Source organism: Scyliorhinus canicula, chromosome 20 (genome assembly GCF_902713615.1).
Source record: "Scyliorhinus canicula chromosome 20, sScyCan1.1, whole genome shotgun sequence".
Lineage (NCBI taxonomy): Eukaryota > Metazoa > Chordata > Chondrichthyes > Carcharhiniformes > Scyliorhinidae > Scyliorhinus > Scyliorhinus canicula.
The window spans coordinates 91,025,642-91,047,264 of NC_052165.1; the positions used below are offsets into that span (position 1 = coordinate 91,025,642).

Here is a 21,623-nt window from a genome sequence, read left to right on the forward strand (position 1 = left end):
ACCCACCACCTTCTGAAGGGTATCTAGGGATGGGCAATAAATAATGGTCATAAATGAATTTTTAAAACATTCTCCCCGCCTGCACATTCTTCCCATTCACTGGGGAGGGAGAGGGATGGTGAGGGAGAATGGGAAAGGTGAGGGGATGATGGGGGAGGGGATGATGAGTGGGAATAGGGAGTGGGAGGAAATCATGAGGGGGAAGGTGATGAGGGTGAAGGTAGATGAGGGAGGGTGGGGATGATGAATATATTTAAACAGCACACTGCAGAAAACAGTCTACAGTCTGTTTAAACAGCACACTGCAGCAAACAGTCTACAGAGTCTATTTAACCAGCACACTGCAGAAAACAGTCTACAGAGTCTGTTTAAACAGCACACTGCAGCAAACAGTCTACAGAGTCTATTTAAACAGCACACTACAGCAAACAGTCTATAGAGTCTATTTAAACAGCACACTGCAGCAAACAGTCTACGGAGTCTATTTAAACAGCGCACTGCAGAAAACAGTCCAGAGTCTATTTAAACAACACATGGCAGGAAACCTCTACAGGGTCTATTTACACAGCACAGTACAGCAAACAGTCTAGAGTCTATCCCACAAGATTAGCATCAGGAACCAAAGCTTGTGAAAAGAACGAGGGAATTAATGAATACGAAAGGGGCAATAACTGACAGGAACAATATCTGAGTCAATGATGCGACGACTGAAATATTTTCGTCAATGGGTCCAGATGTCCAGGGTTCACAGAGAGTTATTCAGAGCCGGGTTCACAGTTCAAAGGGGTCGTGCATTGAGGTTCAGCCTGTACTGCAGTTTGGTCCTCATCAATTCGATCCTTATATGATCGTTTAAAAAAGCCAACCTATTAAACAAATGAGACAGAGGATGTTACTGAGTGACAGTGTGAGGGAGCTGGATTAACATCAGTAGAGATACAGTCAGTAACACGGTGCTGGGGGAGAGGGGTTACTGAGTGACAGTGTGAGGGAGCTGGATTAACATCAGTACAGATACAGTCAGTAACACAGGGTGCTGGGGGAGAGGGGTTACTGAGTGACAGTGTGAGGGAGCTGGATTAACATCGGTACAGATACAGTCAGTAACACAGGGTGCTGGGGGGAGAGGGTTACTGAGTGACAGTGTGAGGGAGCTGGATTAACATCAGTAGAGATACAGTCAGTAACACAGGGTGCTGGGGGAGAGGGGTTACTGAGTGACAGTGTGAGGGAGCTGGATTAACATCAGTAGAGATACAGTCAGTAACACAGGGTGCTGGGGGAGAGGGGTTACTGAGTGACAGTGTGAGGGAGCTGGATTAACATCAGTAGAGATACAGTCAGTAACACAGGGTGCTGGGGGAGAGGGGTTACTGAGTGACAGTGTGAGGGAGCTGGATTAACATCAGTAGAGATACAGTCAGTAACACAGGGTGCTGGGGGAGAGGGGTTACTGAGTGACTGTGAGGGAGCCGGATTAACATCAGTAGAGATACAGTCAGTAACACAGGGTGCTGGGGGAGAGGGGTTACTGAGTGACAGTGTGAGGGAGCTGGATAAACATCAGTAGAGATACAGTCAGTAGCACAGGGTGCTGGGGAGAGGGGTTACTGAGTGACAGTGTGAGGGAGCTGGATTAACATCAGTAGAGATACAGTCAGTAACACAGGGTGCTGGGGGAGAGGGGTTACTGAGTGACAGTGTGAGGGAGCTGGATTAACATCAGTAGAGATACAGTCAGTAACAAAGGGTGCTGGGGGGAGAGGGGTCACTGAGTGACAGTGTGAGGGAGCTGGATTAACATCAGTAGAGATACAGTCAGTAACACAGGGTGCTGGGGGGAGAGGGGTTACTGAGTGACAGGGTATGGGAGCTGGATTAACATCAGTATAGATAAAGTCAGTAACACAGGGTGCTGGGGGAGAGGGGTTACTGAGTGACAGTGTGAGGGAGCTGGATTAACATCAGTAGAGATCCTGTCAGTAACAGAGGGTGCTGGGGGGAGAGGGTTACTGAGTGACAGTGTGAGGGAGCTGGATTAACATCAGTAGAGATACAGTCAGTAACACAGGGTGCTGGGGGAGAGGGGTTACTGAGTGACAGTGTGAGGGAGCTGGATTAACATCAGAGATACAGTCAGTAACACAGGGTGCTGGGGGAGAGGAGTTACTGAGTGACAGTGTGAGGGAGCTGGATTAACATCAGTAGAGATACAGTCAGTAACACAGGGTGCTGGGGGAGAGGGGTTACTGAGTGACAGTGTGAGGGAGCTGGGTTAACATCAGTACAGATAGTCAGTAACACAGGGTGCTGGGGGAGAGGGGTTACTGAGTGACAGTGTGAGGAAGCTGGGTTAACATCAGTACAGATAGTCAGTAACACAGGGTGCTGGGTGAGAGTCACTCGGTGAGAGTCACTCACTGTGAGTCACTCGGTGAGAGTCACTCTGTGAGAGTCACTCAGCGAGAGTCACTCGGTCACAGTCACTCGGTGAGAGTCACTCGGTGAGAGTCACTCGCTGAGAGTCACTCGGTGAGAGTCACTCACTGAGAGTCACTCGGTGAGAGTCACTCGGTGAGAGTCACTCGGTGAGAGTCACTCGGTGAGTCACTCGGTGAGAGTCACTCGGTGAGTCACTCACTGAGAGTCACTCGGTGAGTCACTCGGTGAGAGTCACTCACTGAGAGTCACTCGGTGAGAGTCACTCGGTGAGAGTCACTCGGTGAGAGTCACTCGGTGAGAGTCACTCAGTGAGAATCACTCGGTGAGAGTCACTCAGTGAGAATCACTCACTGAGAGTCACTCGGTGAGAGTCACTCGGTGAGAGTCACTCGGACAGACTCACTCGGTGAGAGTCACTCGGTGAGAGTCACTCGGTGAGTCACTCGGTGAGAGTCACTCGGTGAGAGTCACTCGGTCACAGTCACTCGGTGAGAGTCACTCAGTGAGAGTCACTCGGTCACAGTCACTCGGTGAGTCACTCGGTGAGAGTCACTCGGTGACAGTCACTCGGTGAGAGTCACTCGGTGAGTCACTCGGTGGGAGTCACTCGGTGAGAGTCACTCGGTGAGAGTCACTCGGTGAGAGTCACTCGGTGAGAGTCGCTCGGTGAGAATCGCTCGGTGAGAGTCACTCGGTGAGAGTCACTCGGTGAGAGTCACTCGGTGAGAGTCACTCGGTGAGAATCGCTCGGTGAGAGTCACTCGGTGAGAGTCACTCGGTGAGAGTCACTCGGTGAGTCACTCAGTGAGAGTCACTCGGTGAGAGTCACTCGGTGAGAGTCACTCGGTGAGAGTCACTCGGTGAGTCACTCGGTCACAGTCACTCGGTGAGAGTCACTCGGTGAGAGTCACTCGGTGGGAGTCACTCGGTGAGAGTCACTCGGTGAGAGTCACTCGGTGAGAGTCACTCAGTGAGAGTCACTCACTGTGAGTCACTCGGTGAGAGTCACTCGGTGAGAGTCACTCGGTGAGTCACTCAGTGAGAGTCACTCGGTGAGAATCACTCGGTGAGAGTCACTCGGTGAGAGTCACTCGGTGAGAGTCACTCGGTGAGTCACTCACTGAGAGTCACTCGGTGAGAGTCACTCGGTGAGAATCACTCGGTGAGTGTCACTCGGTGAGAGTCACTCGGTGAGAGTCACTCACTGAGAGTCACTCGGTGAGAGTCACTCGGTGAAAGTCACTCGGTGAGAGTCACTCGGTGAGTCACTCACTGAGAGTCACTCGGTGAGAGTCACTCGGTGAGAATCACTCGGTGAGAGTCACTCACTGAGAGTCACTCGGTGAGAGTCACTCGGTGGGAGTCACTCGGTGAGAGTCACTCGGTGAAAGTCACTCGGTGAGAGTCACTCGGTGAGAGTCACTCGATGAGGGGTGTGACGGGGTCAATGAGAAATAAAGGGCAGCACGGTGGCCTAGTGGTTAGCACTGCTGCCTCACGGCGCTGAGGTCCCAGGTTTGATCCCGGCTCTGGGTCACTGTCCGTGTGAAGTTTTCACATTCTCCCCGTGTCTGCGTGGGTTTCGCCCCCACAGCCCAAAGATGTGCAGAGTAGGTGGATTGGCCACGCTAAATTGCCCCTTAATTGGAAAAAATAATTGGGTAATCTAAATTTATAAAAAAAAAGAAAAAAAAAAGAGAAATACCTCAGCCAGTTAATAAATCCCAAATACGCACCTTCCATAAAATGACACCAATTAAAATCAGTAACAGCAATCCTCCGACTGCACCTCCAGATATAAACGGAATATAATTCACCTCCTGGATTATTTCCACATCTGTTGTTACCTGAAAGTGAGAAGAAGGATTGGGAATTATTAAAATAACTTTGCAACTTCAACAAAAGAATATCATAAACCACCCTGGTAGCACTGTGTACAGTTCTGGTCTGGTTAGACCACACTGGGAGCGCTGTGTACAGTTCTGGTCTGGTTAGACCACACTGGGAGCACTGTGTACAGTTCTGGTTAGACCACACTGGGAACACTGTGTACAGTTTTGGTTAGACCACACTGGGAGCACTGTGTACAGTTCTGGTCTGGTTAGACCACACTGGGAGTACTGTGTACAGTTCTGGTCAGGTTAGACCACACTGGGAGCACTGTGTACAGTTCTGGTTAGACCACACTGGGAGCACTGTGTACAGTTCTGGTTAGACCCCACTGGGAGCACTGTGTACAGTTCTGGTTAGACCACACTGGGAGCGCTGTGTACAGTTCTGGTTAGACCACACTGGGAGCACTGTGTACAGTTCTGGTCTGGTTAGACCACACTGGGAGCACTGTGTACAGTTCTGGTCTGGTTAAACCACACTGGGAGCACTGTGTACAGTTCTGGTCTGGTTAGACCACACTGGGAGCACTGTGTACAGTTCTGGTTAGACCACCCTGGGAGCACTGTGTACAGTTCTGGTCTGGTTAGACCACACTGGGAGCTCTGTGTACAGTTCTGGTTAGACCACACTGGGAGCACTGTGTACAGTTCTGGTTAGACCATACTGGGATTGTTGTGTACAGTTCTGGTCTGGTTAGACCACACTGGGAGCACTGTGTACAGTTCTGGTCTGGTTAGACCACACTGGGAGCACTGTGTACAGTTCTGGTCTGGTTAGACCACACTGGGAGCACTGTGTACAGTTCTGGTTAGACCACACTGGGAGCACTGTGTACAGTTCTGGTCTGGTTAGACCACACTGGGAGCACTGTGTACAGTTCTGGTCTGGTTAGACCACACTGGGAGCACTGTGTACAGTTCTGGTCTGGGTAGACCACACTGGGAGCACTGTGTACAGTTCTGGTCTGGGTAGACCACACTGGGAGCACTGTGTACAGTTCTGGTCTGGTTAGACCACACTGGGAGCACTGTGTACAGTTCTGGTCTGGTTAGACCACACTGGGAGCACTGTGTACAGTTCTGGTTAGACCACACTGGGAGCGCTGTGTACAGTTCTGGTTAGACCACACTGGGAGCACTATGTACAGTTCTGGTCTGGGTAGACCACACTGGGAGCACTGTGTACAGTTCTGGTCTGGTTAGACCACACTGGGAGCACTGTGTACAGTTCTGGTCTGGTTAGACCACACTGGGAGCACTGTGTACAGTTCTGGTTAGACCACACTGGGAGCACTGTGTACAGTTCTGGTCAGGTTAGACCACACTGGGAGCACTGTGTACAGTTCTGGTCTGGTGAGACCACACTGGGAGCACTGTGTACAGTTCTGGTCTGGTTAGATCACACTGGGAGCTCTGTGTACAGTTCTGGTTAGACCACACTGGGAGCACTGTGTACAGTTCTGGTTAGACCACACTGGGAGCACTGTGCACAGTTCTGGTCTGGTTAGACCACACTGGGAGCACTGTGTACAGTTCTGGTCTGGTTAGACCACAGTGGGAGCTCTGTGTACAGTTCTGGTCAGGTTAGACCACAGTGGGAGCTCTGTGTAGAGTTCTGGTTAGACCACACTGGGAGCACTATGTACAGTTCTGGTTAGACCATACTGGGGGCACTGTGTACAGTTCTCGTCTGGTTAGACCACACTGGGAGCACTGTGTACAGTTCTGGTTAGACCACACTGGGAGCACTGTGTACAGTTCTGGTCTGGTTAGACCACACTGGGAGCTCTGTGTGCAGTTCTGGTTAGACCACACTGGGAGCACTGTGTACAGTTCTGGTCTGGTTAGACCACACTGGGAGCACTGTGTACAGTTCTGGTTAGACCACACTGGGAGCACTGTGTACAGTTCTGGTTAGACCACACTGGGAGCACTGTGTACAGTTCTGGTTAAACCACACTGGGAGCTCTGTGTACAGTTCTGGTCTGGTTAGACTACACTGGTAGCACTGTGTACAGTTCTGGTCTGGTTAGACCATACTGGGAGCATTGTGTACAGTTCTGGTTAGACCACACTGGGAGCACTGTGTACAGTTCTGTTCTGGTTAGACCACACTGGGAGCACTGTGTACAGTTCTTGTCTGGTTAGACCACACTGGGAGCGCTGTGTACAGTTCTGGTCTGGTTAGACCACACTGGGAGCACTGTGTACAGTTCTGGTCTGGTTAGACCACACTGGGAGCACTGTGTACAGTTCTGGTCTGGTTAGACCACACTGGGAGCTCTGTGTACAGTTCTGGTCTGGTTAGACCACACTGGGAGCACTGTGTACAGTTCTGGTCTGGTTAGACCACACTGGGAGCACTGTGTACAGTTCTGGTCTGGGAAGACCACACTGGGAGCACTGTGTACAGTTCTGGTCTGGTTAGACCACACTGGGAGCACTGTGTACAGTTCTGGTTAGACCACACTGGGAGCACTGTGTACAGTTCTGGTCTGGTTAGACCACACTGGGAGCACTGTGTACAGTTCTGGTTAGACCACACTGGGAGCACTGTGTACAGTTCTGGTTAGACCACACTGGGAGCACTGTGTACAGTTCTGGTTAGACCACACTGGGAGCACTGTGTACAGTTCTGGTTAGACCACACTGGGAGCACTGTGTACAGTTCTGGTCTGGTTAGACCACACTGGGAGCGCTGTGTACAGTTCTGGTCTGGTTAGACCACACTGGGAGCACTGTGTACAGTTCTGGTCTGGTTAGACTACACTGGGAGCACTGTGTACAGTTCTGGTTAGACCACACTGGGAGCTCTGTGTACAGTTCGGGTCTGGTTAGACCACACTGGGAGCACTGTGTACAGTTCTGGTCTGGTTAGACCACACTGGGAGCACTGTGTACAGTTCTGGTCTGGTTAGACCACACTGGGAGCACTGTGTACAGTTCTGGTCTGGTTAGACCACACTGGGAGCACTGTGTACAGTTCTGGTTAGACCACACTGGGAGCACTGTGTACAGTTCTGGTTAGACCACACTGGGAGCACTGTGTACAGTTCTGGTCTGGTTAGACCACACTGGGAGTACTGTGTACAGTTCTGGTTAGACCACACTGGGAGCACTGTGTACAGTTCTGGTCTGGTTAGACCACACTGGGAGCACTGTGTACAGTTCTGGTTAGACCACACTGGGAGCACTGTGTACAGTTCTGGTCAGGTTAGACCACATTGGGAGCACAGTGTACAGTTCTGGTCTGGTTAGACCACACTGGGAGCACTGTGTACAGTTCTGGTCTGGTTAGACCACACTGGGAGCACTGTGTACAGTTCTGGTCTGGTTAGACCACACTGGGAGCACTGTGTACAGTTCTGGTTAGATCACACTGGGAGCACTGTGTACAATTCTGGTCTGGTTAGACCACACTGGGAGCACTGTGTACAGTTCTGGTTACGCCACACTGGGAGCACTGTGTACAGTTCTGGTTAGACCACACTGGGAGCTCTGTGTACAGTTCTGGTTACGCCACACTGGGAGCACTGTGTACAGTTCTGGTCTGGTTAGACCACACTGGGAGCACTGTGTACAGTTCTGGTCTGGTTAGACCACACTGGGAGCACTGTGTACAGTTCTGGTCTGGTTAGACCACACTGGGAGCACTGTGTACAGTTCTGGTTTGGTTAGACCACACTGGGAGCACTGTGTACAGTTCTGGTCTGGTTAGACCACACTGGGAGCGCTGTGCACAGTTCTGGTCTGGTTAGACCACACTGGGAGCACTGTGTACAGTTCTGGTTTGACCACACTGGGAGCTCTGTGTACAGTTCTGGTTCGACCACACTGGGAGCACTGTGTACAGTTCTGGTTAGACCACACTGGGAGCACTGTGTACAGTTCTGGTCTGGTTAGACCACACTGGGAGCACTGTGTACAGTTCTGGTCTGGTTAGACCACACTGGGAGCACTGTGTACAGTTCTGGTTAGACCACACTGGGAGCGCTGTGTACAGTTCTGGTTAGACCACACTGGGAGCACTGTGTACAGTTCTGGTCTGGTTAGACCACACTGGGAGCACTGTGTACAGTTCTGGTCTGGTTAAACCACACTGGGAGCACTGTGTACAGTTCTGGTCTGGTTAGACCACACTGGGAGCACTGTGTACAGTTCTGGTTAGACCACACTGGGAGCACTGTGTACAGTTCTGGTCTGGGTAGACCACACTGGGAGCACTGTGTACAGTTCTGGTCTGGTTAGACCACACTGGGAGCACTGTGTACAGTTCTGGTTAGACCACACTGGGAGCACTGTGTACAGTTCTGGTCTGGTTTGACCACACTGGGAGCACTGTGTACAGTTCTGGTCTGGTTAGACCACACTGGGAGCACTGTGTACAGTTCTGGTTAGACCACACTGGGAGCGCTGTGTACAGTTCTGGTTAGACCACACTGGGAGCACTGTGTACAGTTCTGGTTAGACCACACTGGGAGCACTGTGTACAGTTCTGGTCTGGTTAGACCACACTGGGAGCACTGTGTACAGTTCTGGTCTGGTTAGATTACACTGGGAGCACTGTGTACAGTTCTGGTTAGACCACATTGGGAGCTCTGTGTACAGTTCGGGTCTGGTTAGACCACACTGGGAGCACTGTGTACAGTTCTGGTCTGGTTAGACCACACTGGGAGCACTGTGTACAGTTCTGGTTAGACCACACTGGGAGCACTGTGTACAGTTCTGGTTAGACCACACTGGGAGCTCTGTGTACAGTTCTGGTCTGGTTAGACCACACTGGGAGTACTGTGTACAGTTCTGGTTAGACCACACTGGGAGCACTGTGTACAGTTCTGGTCTGGTTAGACCACACTGGGAGCACTGTGTACAGTTCTGGTTAGACCACACTGGGAGCACTGTGTACAGTTCTGGTCAGGTTAGACCACATTGGGAGCACAGTGTACAGTTCTGGTCTGGTTAGACCACACTGGGAGCACTGTGTACAGTTCTGGTCTGGTTAGACCACACTGGGAGCACTGTTTACAGTTCTGGACTGGTTAGACCACACTGGGAGCACTGTGTACAGTTCTGGTTAGATCACACTGGGAGCACTGTGTACAATTCTGGTCTGGTTAGACCACACTGGGAGCACTGTGTACAGTTCTGGTTACGCCACACTGGGAGCACTGTGTACAGTTCTGGTTAGACCACACTGGGAGCTCTGTGTACAGTTCTGGTTACGCCACACTGGGAGCACTGTGTACAGTTCTGGTTAGACCACACTGGGGGCACTGTGTACAGTTCTGGTCTGGTTAGACCACACTGGGAGCACTGTGTACAGTTCTGGTCTGGTTAGACCACACTGGGAGCACTGTGTACAGTTCTGGTCTGGTTAGACCACACTGGGAGCACTGTGTACAGTTCTGGTCTGGTTAGACCACACTGGGAGCACTGTGTACAGTTCTGGTCTGGTTAGACCACACTGGGAGCGCTGTGCACAGTTGTGGTCTGGTTAGACCACACTGGGAGCACTGTGTACAGTTCTGGTTTGACCACACTGGGAGCTCTGTGTACAGTTCTGGTTCGACCACACTGGGAGCACTGTGTACAGTTCTGGTTAGACCACACTGGGAGCACTGTGTACAGTTCTGGTCTGGTTAGATCACACTGGGAGCACTGTGTACAGTTCTGGTTAGACCACACTGGGGGCACTGTGTACAGTTCTGGTCTGGTTAGACCACACTGGGAGCACTGTGTACAGTTCTGGTCTGGTTAGATCACACTGGGAGCACTGTGTACAGTTCTGGTTAGACCACACTGGGGGCACTGTGTACAGTTCTGGTCTGGTTAGACCACACTAGGAGCACTGTGTACAGTTCTGGTTAGACCACACTGGGAGCACTGTGTACAGTTCTGGTCTGGTTAGACCACACTGGGAGCACTGTGTACAGTTCTGGTCTGGTTAGACCACACTGGGAGTACTGTGTACAGTTCTGGTCAGGTTAGACCACACTGGGAGCACTGTGTACAGTTCTGGTCTGGTTAGACCACACTGGGAGCACTGTGTACAGTTCTGGTTAGACCACACTGGGAGCGCTGTGTACAGTTCTGGTTAGACCACACTGGGAGCACTGTGTACAGTTCTGGTCTGGTTAGACCACACTGGGAGCACTGTGTACAGTTCTGGTCTGGTTAAACCACACTGGGAGCACTGTGTACAGTTCTGGTCTGGTTAGACCACACTGGGAGCACTGTGTACAGTTCTGGTTAGACCACCCTGGGAGCACTGTGTACAGTTCTGGTCTGGTTAGACCACACTGGGAGCTCTGTGTACAGTTCTGGTTAGACCACACTGGGAGCACTGTGTACAGTTCTGGTTAGACCATACTGGGATTGTTGTGTACAGTTCTGGTCTGGTTAGACCACACTGGGAGCACTGTGTACAGTTCTGGTCTGGTTAGACCACACTGGGAGCACTGTGTACAGTTCTGGTCTGGTTAGACCACATTGGGAGCCTCTGAGTGCTGCCAATAGGGTGGGTTTTAGGCACCAAAGATATAAGGGGTTTTGTAGGGGCTGGAGGAGGATCTAGAGATAGGGAGGGTTGTATGGAATGGATGTTATATAGGGAGGGTTGTAGGGGCCAGTGGAGGTTACAGAGATAGGGAGGGTTGTATGGGGCTGGAGGAGGTTACAGAGATAGGGAGGGCTGTAGGGTCTAGAGGAGGTTATAGAGATAGGGAGGGTTGTTGCGGCCTGTGGAGGTTACAGAGATAGGTAGGGTTGTATGGGGCTGGAGGAGGTTACAGAGATAGGGAGGGCTGTAGGGTCTGGAGGAGGTTACAGAAATTGGGAGGGCTCTAGGGGCCTGTGGATGTTTTAGAGATAGGGAGAGTTGTGGGGGCTGGCGGAGTTTACAGAGAGAGGGAGGGGTGTTGGGCCTGGGGGAGGTTACAGAGATAGTGAGGGTTGTAGGGACTGGAGGAGGTTACAGAGATAGGGATGGTTGTTGGGGCTGGAGGAGGTTACAGAGATAGGGAGGGTTGCAGGGACTGGAGGAGGTTTCAGAGATAGGGAGGGGTGTAGGGGCTGGAGGAGGTTACAGAGATAGGGAGGGTTGTAGGGGCTGGTGGAGGTTACAGAGATAGGGAGGATTGTAGGGATTGGAGGAGGTTACAGAGATAGGGTGTTGTAGGGGCTGGAGGAGGTTGCAGAGATAGGGAGGGTTGTAGGGGCTGGAGGAGGTTTCAGAGATAGGGAGGGGTGTAGGGGCTCGAGGAGGTTACAGAGAGAGAGAGGGTGTAGGGGCTGAAGGAGGTTACAGAGATAGGGAGGGTGTAGGGGCTGGAGGAGGTTTTAAAGATAGGGAGGGTTGTAGGGGCTGGAGGAGGTTACCGAGATAGGGAGGGTTGTAGGGGCTGGAGGAGGTTACAGAGATAGGGAGGGTGTAGGGGCTGGAGGAGGTTACAGAGATAGGGAGGAGTGTAGGGGCTGGAGGAGGTTACAGAGATAGGGAGGGTTATAGGGGCTGGAGGAGGTTACAGAGATAGGGTGTTGTAGGGGCTGGAGGAGGTTACAGAGATAGGGAGGGTTATGGGGCTGGAGGAGGTGACAGAGAAAGGGAGCGTTGTTGGGGGCCTGTGGAGGTTGTGGGGGGAGGGGCCATAGAGGGATTTGCAAACAAGGATAAAAGTTCTAAAATGGTGTTGTTATGGGTCCGGCAGCCAATGTGGATCAGTGAACACAGGGGAGGGTGTGGGACTAACGTCAGGTGATGTGAGCCATGGGACAGCGAGGTGGTGGGCGGGCAGTAAAGCTATGGATGGGTTGAAGTTTCTGCAGGGCAGGATGTGTGCGGAGGTTTGAAGTTTCTGGAAGGCAGGATGTGGGAGGAAGGTTGAAGTTTCTGGAAGGCAGGATGTGGGGGGAAGGTTGAAGTTTCTGGAGGGCAGGATGTGGGAGGAAGTTTGAAGTTTATGGAGGGCAGGATGTGGGAGAGGAGCTGGGAATGTGGCTGAATACCCACCTCGGAAGTGAGGAATCCATCTTTATCATTCTCATCTCCCGCCTGAGTATATCTCCTCTCATCGAATGATACCTGGGCGACTGTCAGAAGTCGGCACGTTTTAATCTGTAAAAAGAATTCATCAAACAAAACCTGTTATGTTCGTGTGCTGTGATAATAAATGAATTAGTGTACGACAGAACATCTCGTTCAAGACATAGAACAGTACAGCACAGAACAGGCCCTTCGGCCCTCGATGCTGTGCCGAGCAATGATCACCCTACTCAAACCCACGTAACCCGTATACCCGTAACCCAACAATCCCCCCATTAACCTTACACTACGGGCAATTTAGCATAGCCAATCCACCTAACCCGCACATCTTTGGACTGTGGGAGGAAACCGGAGCACCCGGAGGAAACCCACGCACACACGGGGAGGACGTGCAGACTCCACACAGACAGTGCCCCAGCCGGGAATCGAACCTGGGACCCTGGAGCTGTGATGCATTGATGCTAACCACCATGCTACCGTGAGGCCCCAAGACGAGTTGTTTAATTTTGAATAGACTGTGGGTGGACGAAACTATTGTGAACCAAACTGTGAAGCTTCTAACCACACTGCCAACAACTCCTCTAACTCTGATCAAGCCAGGCTCTGTCCGATTCCAGTGTCCTGTTCCTGTTGTATGTGGTCAGAGGCTATATGCCGTGTTATATACACTGTTACTGCATATCATCACAGAAACATTCCCGGGGAAGGGATTTACTGACAGAAAGACTCTCAATTCTCCCTGTTCCTGAATCTTCACGGCCAAAACTAGATCTTAGTCATTCAATTCTTTTAACCTTTTCGTTCCTGGAAAGTCGCTCGGCCGGCCCCAGAATCCCCCCTCCCCCCCCACCCCAACCCTAACTGCCCCCTCGAGGAGGTGAGCCTCCATCTTGGAGCCGCTGCAGTCCTGTGAGGTGTAGGTACACCCACTGTGCTGTTAGGGAGGGACATCCAGGATTCTGACCCAGCGACAGTGAAGGAGCGGCCGATATATTTCCCAGTCAGGGTGGTGTGTGTGTTGCGGGGAGGGGGGGGGCCTTGCCGGCGGTGGGTGTTCCCCGTGCCTCTGCTGCCCCTTGTCCCTCTCGGTGGGAGAGGTGGCGGGTTTGGGAGGTGCTGTCGAAGGGGCCTCGGCGAGTGGCTGCCGTGCATCTTGTAGACGGTGTGTCGGTGGGGGAGGGAGCGGATGTGGGAGGTGGCTTCCCTCACCGAGTGAGTCTCCAATCCACCGTTGCTTCACGGACCTGTCTTCTGTATGGGCCCCGATGGCCGGCCCCATGGAGACCTCCAGACCTGGCACACATCCCTGATGCCAGGAGTATGCACCACGGCCCCCTCGGGGTGAATGTGGCCGTTGCCCCTGGGTGGGCCGGCGGCGGGTGGTGGCCGGGTGGGGGTGGGGGGAAGGGGGGGGGAGACCATACTCCCGGTGCCGCTCTGCCGAACCAGGGGCCAAGGTGGGTGGCCAATGGGTGTGCAGCAAGATGGCCGCGGTAATGCCGACCCGAGACTGGACACTGCCCCACTCCCATGGGGGGGGTGGGGGTCACCCCAGCCGCTCAAAGTGTTCCCTCCCAACCCCAGCCAACCCGGCCAGTGTCCGGCCGGGCAGCTCACAGTCTCTCCTCTCTGTGCCCTACCACCTCTCTCTCTCTCTCTCTCACGTCATGTGAGTGTACCTTTAAGAAATGAGTGTTTATAAATGGGTGTGTATATAAATATCTGCAGTGAGAGTACCTTTAAGAAATGGGTGTTTACTACAGCAGTGATGTCAGAGAGTGGGTGGAGCTGGGCTGTCTGTCAGCTTTTCACTTTCGTTTTAGGCTGTTTGCTGCAGGGTGTGTTTTAGTTTCGTTTTCAGTGTTGGAGCTGAAGCCAGACAGAGCAGGTGTACTGCTGATCTCTCTGCCATCAAAAGACTATCTCTTGATCATTTGGTGAATTCAGAATTATAAATGTTCTCAGTAGTGACGTTAACCTGATGTGCTTCTGACAAAGGTTTTGTTTTTCAGTCGTATGGATGTTAAAAGGAAAGCTTAAAGGATTACTTAGTGTTGGATTCTTTGGGGGTTGTATTTGAATTAATGGTTGCTAAGATGGTCACTGTATGTTTTAAAAAGGTTAACTTGAGTTCATGGAATAAACATTGTTTTGCTTTAAAAAAAGTTTCCATTTCTGCTGTTCCACACCTGTAGAGTGGGCCGTGTGCTCCCCATACCGCAATCTATTAAAAGTTGTGGGTCAGGTGAACTCCATGATACACTTTGGGGTTCTCTAAACCCTGCCCATAATACTCAGCAGCCATGAGGCAGGTTTCATGATTTTTAAAAGCACAGCCCACGCTTTTTAAGGTGCCTTAATCGCACCTCTGGAGCCCCAAACCTTTCAAACCAGGATTCTTTAAAACCATGACCACAGCAGTCGCACACACTAACCCTGGATTTTAACCCAAATACAGGTAATATCATACATCTGAAATTCGTACATCCACCACAGGTAATTGGTGTGTCGATCAAGCTTTGCCCTGGGTGCTGGCGGGCTTTGACCATCGCATCTCCAGGGGCAATTAGGTTAGGGTATCCGATGCCAAGAGAGTTGGCACGCGGTTTCTTAACTCTCACAGACTCTCCGACGGAACACATGCCACCCCCCACTACACACACTGTACCTTGGATGCGTTAGTCAAGAACACGTAACCACGCAGGGCAAAGGTCAGTGGCGTGTTGTGCACCAGCTGATCGACCAGGCAGCGCATCGCCAGCCTGCTGTCCGCGTTGCAACCCTGCCGTGAGAAAGAGAGAGAGAGGCGTTGAGTGAGTCACACGTTCCCTGGTCTGCCCGTTTAACCCTGACCCACTCCCCTCGTCGCCACCTGCTCATGGGAAGCCCCCCCACTTCCGCAATCCGCGACCCCAGTGTCTGTGTCAAATGAACACCTCTCTCAAAGCCCACCCACTGCCCCCCTGCTGCGTCAATGCCGCTGCCCATCACCGGTTTGATCTGGGAGGGCGGCAGGGCGGTTCACAAAATGGCCCCCACCTCCCAAGCCAGAAGTGCCTGCACTTGACTCAGCAGGGGGCACAGCATTGAAGGACAAGACCTCTATGATCTCCGAGCCACCCCAACCCCGCTGCCAAACTGGCCACTACCTCTAAGCCAGGAGTGCCTGCACTTGACTCAGCAGGGGCACAGCATTGAGGGACAAGACCTCTCAGATCTCCGAACCATCCCAACCCCGTCGTTCCAGAGAGAGAGAGAGAAAATGTGGGGTATTCTCAGAGCTGTTAGCGCTTTCCGCACACCGGCTCAGGCTGCACTTTTCTCCTCGCTGTACCCCCTGCCACCCCTCCCCCCACACCACCACCCACACTTTCCAACTGCCCCCCATTCCCAAGAAACAGTTCCTGGGATCTTTCTGTGCAGCAATAGGTGAGACAAATCCAATATTTTGCCTCTGCCCCAACCATTTTCCAACTGTCTCTCCCCCGCCCCCCCCCTCCCCCCCCCCCCCCCACCAAGGCTCAAAGAACTGCTCTTGAGATCTTCCTGTGCAGGTTTCGCTCAACGACCACACCCCCACGGTCATCCCCTCCTTCCCCCCGCCGCAACGTTGCCCCGTGCTCCCTTGCCCGCTTACCTCTCTGGTCCTGTTGACCTTGGTGGCGGCACGCCCTTCGACCTCTCCCAGGACAACACAGCGGATGCGATCGGTTGGTGCCTTTTCCCGAGAAGGGGGAGATGGAAGGGAGAAGGGTTAGACAGAGAAGAGGAGGCAAGGTCATGTGGTGGGGAGGGAGGGGTGCGGACCTCAACAGGTGACGTCTGACCCATGACCTCCTCGCTCACACCACCGGCACTCCCACCCCACCCTTGAACCTCGCCCCATGACCTCTTGACCCAGTGCCCACATTCTTGGCATCGAGGGTTGGTGGGGGAGGAGGGGGGCGTGACATGCGGCGATGTCCCATCCCTCCCCTCTCCCTCCCTCTCTCGCGACCCCGGACCACTCCCACCTCAATTCCCGAAACGCCTCCCCAGCTAAAACACTCCCCCCCCCCCCCCCCGCTTACCGTGACTGTAGGCCGCTGAGCGTTCGGACGAAGGATTCCGGCGGGGGGGGGGGGGGGGTGGGGGGGGTGGCGGGGTGAGTGGGGATGGGTGCGAGGCGAGGACACGGATGGAGAAATGATGATCAACATCATTCCCGCGATACCGGGGAGTACTGACTGATAACCTCCCACCGGGACATCGTCACACCCCTGGATCCTTTTCCAATGGCCGTGGTAACTTTCACCACACCCTGAGAGTGAAGGAGGAACCACTGGCTTCAGCAACCCTCCTCCGGAGAGGTGGCGTCCCATTCCACCCCACCCACCCACCCACCCCCCCCCCCCGAAATGGGCAGGACAACCCAAACCCTCCCCTCCCCCCCTTCCCCACACCCCCTCCCCCCCCCCCTCTCCCCGATCACCCACGACAAACCATTCACCTCCTCGGGCGTCACTCCCGAAACGTTCCAAAGGATCTCGTGACCAAGTTGCTTGGTAGTAGTGAAGGTGACGTTGACTGGCATTGGTCTCACACCCAGATTCTCGACCTGGCGGGAGAAGGAGGGGAAAGGGTTGGGTCAGGAGAGGCCAAGTAGATGCAAGAGAGAGGGAAGGAGACGGGATAAACAGAGTGAAATGGAGAGGATGACAGAGAGGGACATGGAGATAGAGGGAGAAGGAGACAGAGACAAAGTGGGAGGCAGAAAGAAAGAGAGAGAGAGAGAAAGACAGAGGGAGAGAGCGAGACAGAGAGAGAGACACAGAGAGAAAGAAAGACAGGCAGAGAGTGGGTGGAGAGAGAGAGACAAATACAGAGAGAGACAGAGAGAGACAGAAAGAGAGAGAGAGACGGACAGAGACACACAGAAAGAGAGAGAGGGGGAGGCGGAGAGCAAGAACAGGGCAAATCAGATTAATTACCTGGAAACGATGAACGACCTCTTTAATCTCCTGTGATGAAAGTGAAATATTCAGAATCTTTGTAGAATCCCATCTGGTGAAAAACACAGAAATATTATAGAGCAAAAAACAAAGACAAGCAAAACACTGTTACACCCGGTCCCAGAGGGGGAAAGGACAGTGTATCTAACACACTGTGACACTGTCCCAGAGGGGGAAAGGACAGTGTATCTAACACACTGTGACACTGTCCCAGAGGGGGAAAGGACAGTGTATCTAACACACTGTGACACTGTCCCAGAGGGGGAAAGGACAGTGTATCCAACACACTGTGACACTGTCCCAGAGGGGGAAAGGACAGTGTATCTAACACACTGTGACACTGTCCCAGAGGGGGAAAGGACAGTGTATCTAACACACTCTGACACTCTCCCAGAGGGGGAAAGGACAGTGTATCGAAAACACTGTGACACCCGATACCAGAGGGGGAAAGGACAGTGTATCTAACAAACTCTGACACTGTCCCAGAGGGGGAAAGGACAGTGTATCTAACACACTGTACACCCGGTCCCAGAGGGGGAAAGGACAGTATATCTAACACACTGTGACACTGTCCCAGAGAGGGAAAGGACAGTGTATCTAACACACTGTGACACTGTCCCAGAGGGGGAAAGGACAGTGTATCTAACACACTGTGACACTGTCCCAGAGGGGGAAAGGACAGTGTATCTAACACACTGTGACACCCGGTCCCAGAGGGGGAAAGGACAGTGTATCTAACACACTGTGACACTGTCCCAGAGGGGGAAAGGACAGTGTATCTAACACACTGTGACACTGTCCCAGAGGGGGAAAGGACAGTGTATCTAACACACTGTGACACTGTCCCAGAGGGGGACAGGACAGTGTATCTAACACACTGTGACACTGTCCCAGAGGGGGAAAGGACAGTGTATCTAACACACTTACCGTCTGACCAGCACATTGACACGATAGATGATGGGTATCTGGAGAGTTGCCCTGTTATTCTTCAGTTTCGCTGGATCCTCATTCTTACTGCGGAGTGTCAGAGAGACAGAAAGTGCCAGATTGAGAGGTGGTTTCACAATTACAGTGTGAGTGAGACAGAATTAAGAGATTAGTATCAATTAGGCGCGATCGCGGGGAACATGTTACCTGGAGGCTGTGACGTTGAGCTGAACTGAGTGACTCCAGTTATTGGTGTTCGACACATCCAGCGTTAAAATAAATATAACCTGAAAAATCAAAATCAGAGGACACGGATTAAACTGGGGACAGACTTGCCTCCCTCTCAGGGAGGTATCAGTACACTGACTGGTGTCTCTCAGTCCCCTCTCTCTCTCAGGTAGATATCTGTACACTGACTGGTGTCTCTCAGTCCCCACTCTTTCAGGGAGATATCTGTACACTGACTGGTGTCTCTCAGTCCCCTCTCTCTCTCAGGGAGATATCTGTACACTGACTGGTGTCTCTCAGTCCCCTCTCTCTCTCAGGGAGATATCTGTACACTGACTGGTGTCACTCAGTCCCCTCTCTCTCAGGGAAATATCTGAACACTGACAGGTGTCTCTCAGTCCCCTCGCTCTCTCAGGGAGATATCTGTACACTGACTGGTGTCTCTCTGTCCCCTCTCTCTCTCAGGGAGATATCTGTCCACTGACTGGTGTCTCTCAGTCCCCTCTCTCTCTCAGGGAGATATCTGTACACTGATTGGTGTCTCTCAGTCCCTCTCTGTCAGGGAGATATCTGTACAGTGACTGGTGTCTCTCAGTCCTCTCTCTCTCAGGGAGATATTTGTACACTGACTGGTGTCTCTCAGTCCACCCTCTCTCTTTCAGGGAGATATCTGTACAGTGACTGGTGTCTCTCAGTCCTCTCTCTCTCACGGAGATATCTGTACACTGACTGGTGTCTCAGTCCCCTCTCTCTCTCAGGGAGATATCTATACACTGACTGGTGTCTCTCAGTCCCCCCTCTCTCTCAGGGAGATATCTGTACACTGACTGGTGTCTCTCAGTCCCCTCTCTCTCTCAGGGAGATATCTGTACACTGACTGGTATCTCTCTGTCCCCTCTCTCTCAGGGATTGATACAGGGCCATGGGGAGAGAGTGGGGCAGTGGGATTAGTTTGGGATTGATACAGGGCTATGTGGAGGAAGCGGGCAGTGGGATTAGTTTGGGAATTGATACAGGGCTATGTGGAGAGAGTGGGGCAGTGGGATTAGTTTGGGGATTGATACAGGGCTATGGGGAGAGAGCGGGGCAGTGGGATTAGTTTGGGGATTGATACAGGGCTATGGGGAGGAAGCGGGCAGTGGGATTAGTTTGGGAATTGATACAGGGCTATGTGGAGAGAGTGGGGCAGTGGGATTACTTTGGGGATTGATACAGAGCTATGGGGAGAGAGTGGGGCAGGGGGATTAGTTTGGGATTGATACAGGGCTATGGGGCGAGAGCGGGGCAGTGGGATTAGTTTGGGGATTGATACAGGGCTATGGGGAGAGAGCGGGGCAGTGGGATTAGTTTGGGATTGATACAGGGCTATGGGCAGAGAGCCGGGCAATGGGATTAGTTTGGGATGTATACAGGGCTATGGGGAGAGCGCGGGGCAGTGAGGCGAGTTGGAAAGGGAGGGGGAGTTGGGAAAGGACTATTAGGTAGTCAGTTACATTTGTCCGTTTGTATATATTACTGTAAAAATAATTTTGTGTTCAGTTACAAACCTCGTGACGACTTTATTGGCTGAGCCAGGGAACTCCGGTATTTCTAATAACATCCAATTTGAACCGTATAACGGATCACGTGAGGCAGGAATTGTCTAGGCCGAAGCCCAGGGTGTTGTCATGGAAACCGGTCGCCTTACCCAGTCTTACCTCGGACAGCTCTCTGAATATTGGGTGAGAAATCCGGCAGTTTGTCATCGCAGAGTCGCCTCGCGTTACACTATCGTCGCAGGCGATGGGAATCTTCCTGTGGGACTGAGCAACAGGAAAAAGTGGGTCAGTCACTCACTCCGGGGATCACGACCTCATACTCCCCAGATACACACTGCACAGGTACGGAGGGAGCACCGCACTGTCAGAGGGTCAGTACTGAGGGAGTGCTGCACTGTCAGAGGGTCAGTACTGAGGGAGTGCTGCACTGTCAGAGGGTCAGTACAGAGGGAGTGCTGCACTGTTAGAGTGTAAGTACTGAGGGAGTGCTGCACTGTCAGAGGGTCAGTACTGAGGGAGTGCTGCACTGTCAGAGGGTCAGTACTGAGGGAGTGCTGCACTGTTAGAGTGTCAGTACTGAGGGAGTGCTGCACTGTCAGAGGGTCAGTACTGAGGGAGTGCCGCACTGTCAGAGGGTCAGTACTGAGGGAGTGCCGCACTGTCAGAGGGTCAGTACTGAGGGAGTGCTGCACTGTCAGAGGGTCAGTACTGAGGGAGTGCTGCACTGTTAGAGTGTCAGTACTGAGGGAGTGCTGCACTGTCAGAGGGTCAGTACTGAGGGAGTGCTGCACTGTCGGAGGGTCAGTACTGAGGGAGTGCTGCACTGTCAGAGAGTCAGTACTGAGGGAGTGCTGCACTGTCAGAGGGTCAGTACTGAGGGAGTGCTGCACTGTCAGAGGGTCAGAACTGAGGGAGCACCGCACTGTCAGAGGGAGAGTACTGAGGGAGTGCCGCACAGTCAGAGAGAGAGTACTGAGGGAGTGCCGCACTGTCAGAGGGTCAGTACTGAGGGAGTGCTGCACTGTCAGAGGGTCAGTACTGAGGGAGTGCTGCACTGTCAGAGGGTCAGTACTGAGGGAGCACCGCACTGTCAGAGGGTCAGTACTGAGGGAGTGCTACACTGTCAGAGGGTCAGTACTGAGGGAGCGCCGCAAAGTCAGCGGGTCAGTACTGAGGGAGTGCTGCGCTGTCAGAGGGTCAGTGCTGAGGGAGTGCCGCACTGTCAGAGGGTCAGTACTGAGGGAGTGCCGCACTGTCAGAGGGTCAGTGCTGAGGGAGTGCCGCACTGTCAGAGGGTCAGTACTGAGGGAGTGCCGCACTGTCAGAGGGTCAGTACTGAGGGAGTGCCGCACTGTCAGAGGGTCAGTACTGAGGGAGCACCGTACTGTCAGAGGGTCAGTACTGAGGGAGTGCTGCACTATCAGAGAGTCAGTACTGAGGGAGTGCTGCACTGTCAGAGGGTCAGTACTGAGGGAGTGCTGCACTGTCAGAGGGTCAGTACTGAGGGAGTGCTGCACTGTCAGAGGGTCAGTACTGAGAGGTCAGTACTGCCGCTATCAGAGAG

General features: G+C 52.8%; 1 protein-coding gene across 1 annotated transcript; it reads right to left on the reverse strand.

The window, feature by feature from the left end:
- Nucleotides 1-458: 458 nt before the first annotated feature.
- On the reverse strand, nucleotides 459-20,319 carry LOC119955094 (integrin alpha-X-like). The gene is made up of 10 exons (XM_038780963.1): nucleotides 20,219-20,319; nucleotides 18,501-18,580; nucleotides 18,294-18,380; nucleotides 17,346-17,418; nucleotides 16,865-16,972; nucleotides 16,013-16,093; nucleotides 15,044-15,157; nucleotides 12,343-12,447; nucleotides 4,179-4,289; nucleotides 459-866 (listed from the first exon to the last, which is right to left on the reverse strand). The coding sequence occupies exons 1-10, from the start codon at nucleotides 20,264-20,266 to the stop codon at nucleotides 756-758; spliced, it is 918 nt and encodes a 305-aa protein (XP_038636891.1). The 5' UTR covers nucleotides 20,267-20,319; the 3' UTR covers nucleotides 459-755.
- Nucleotides 20,320-21,623: the final 1,304 nt, after the last annotated feature.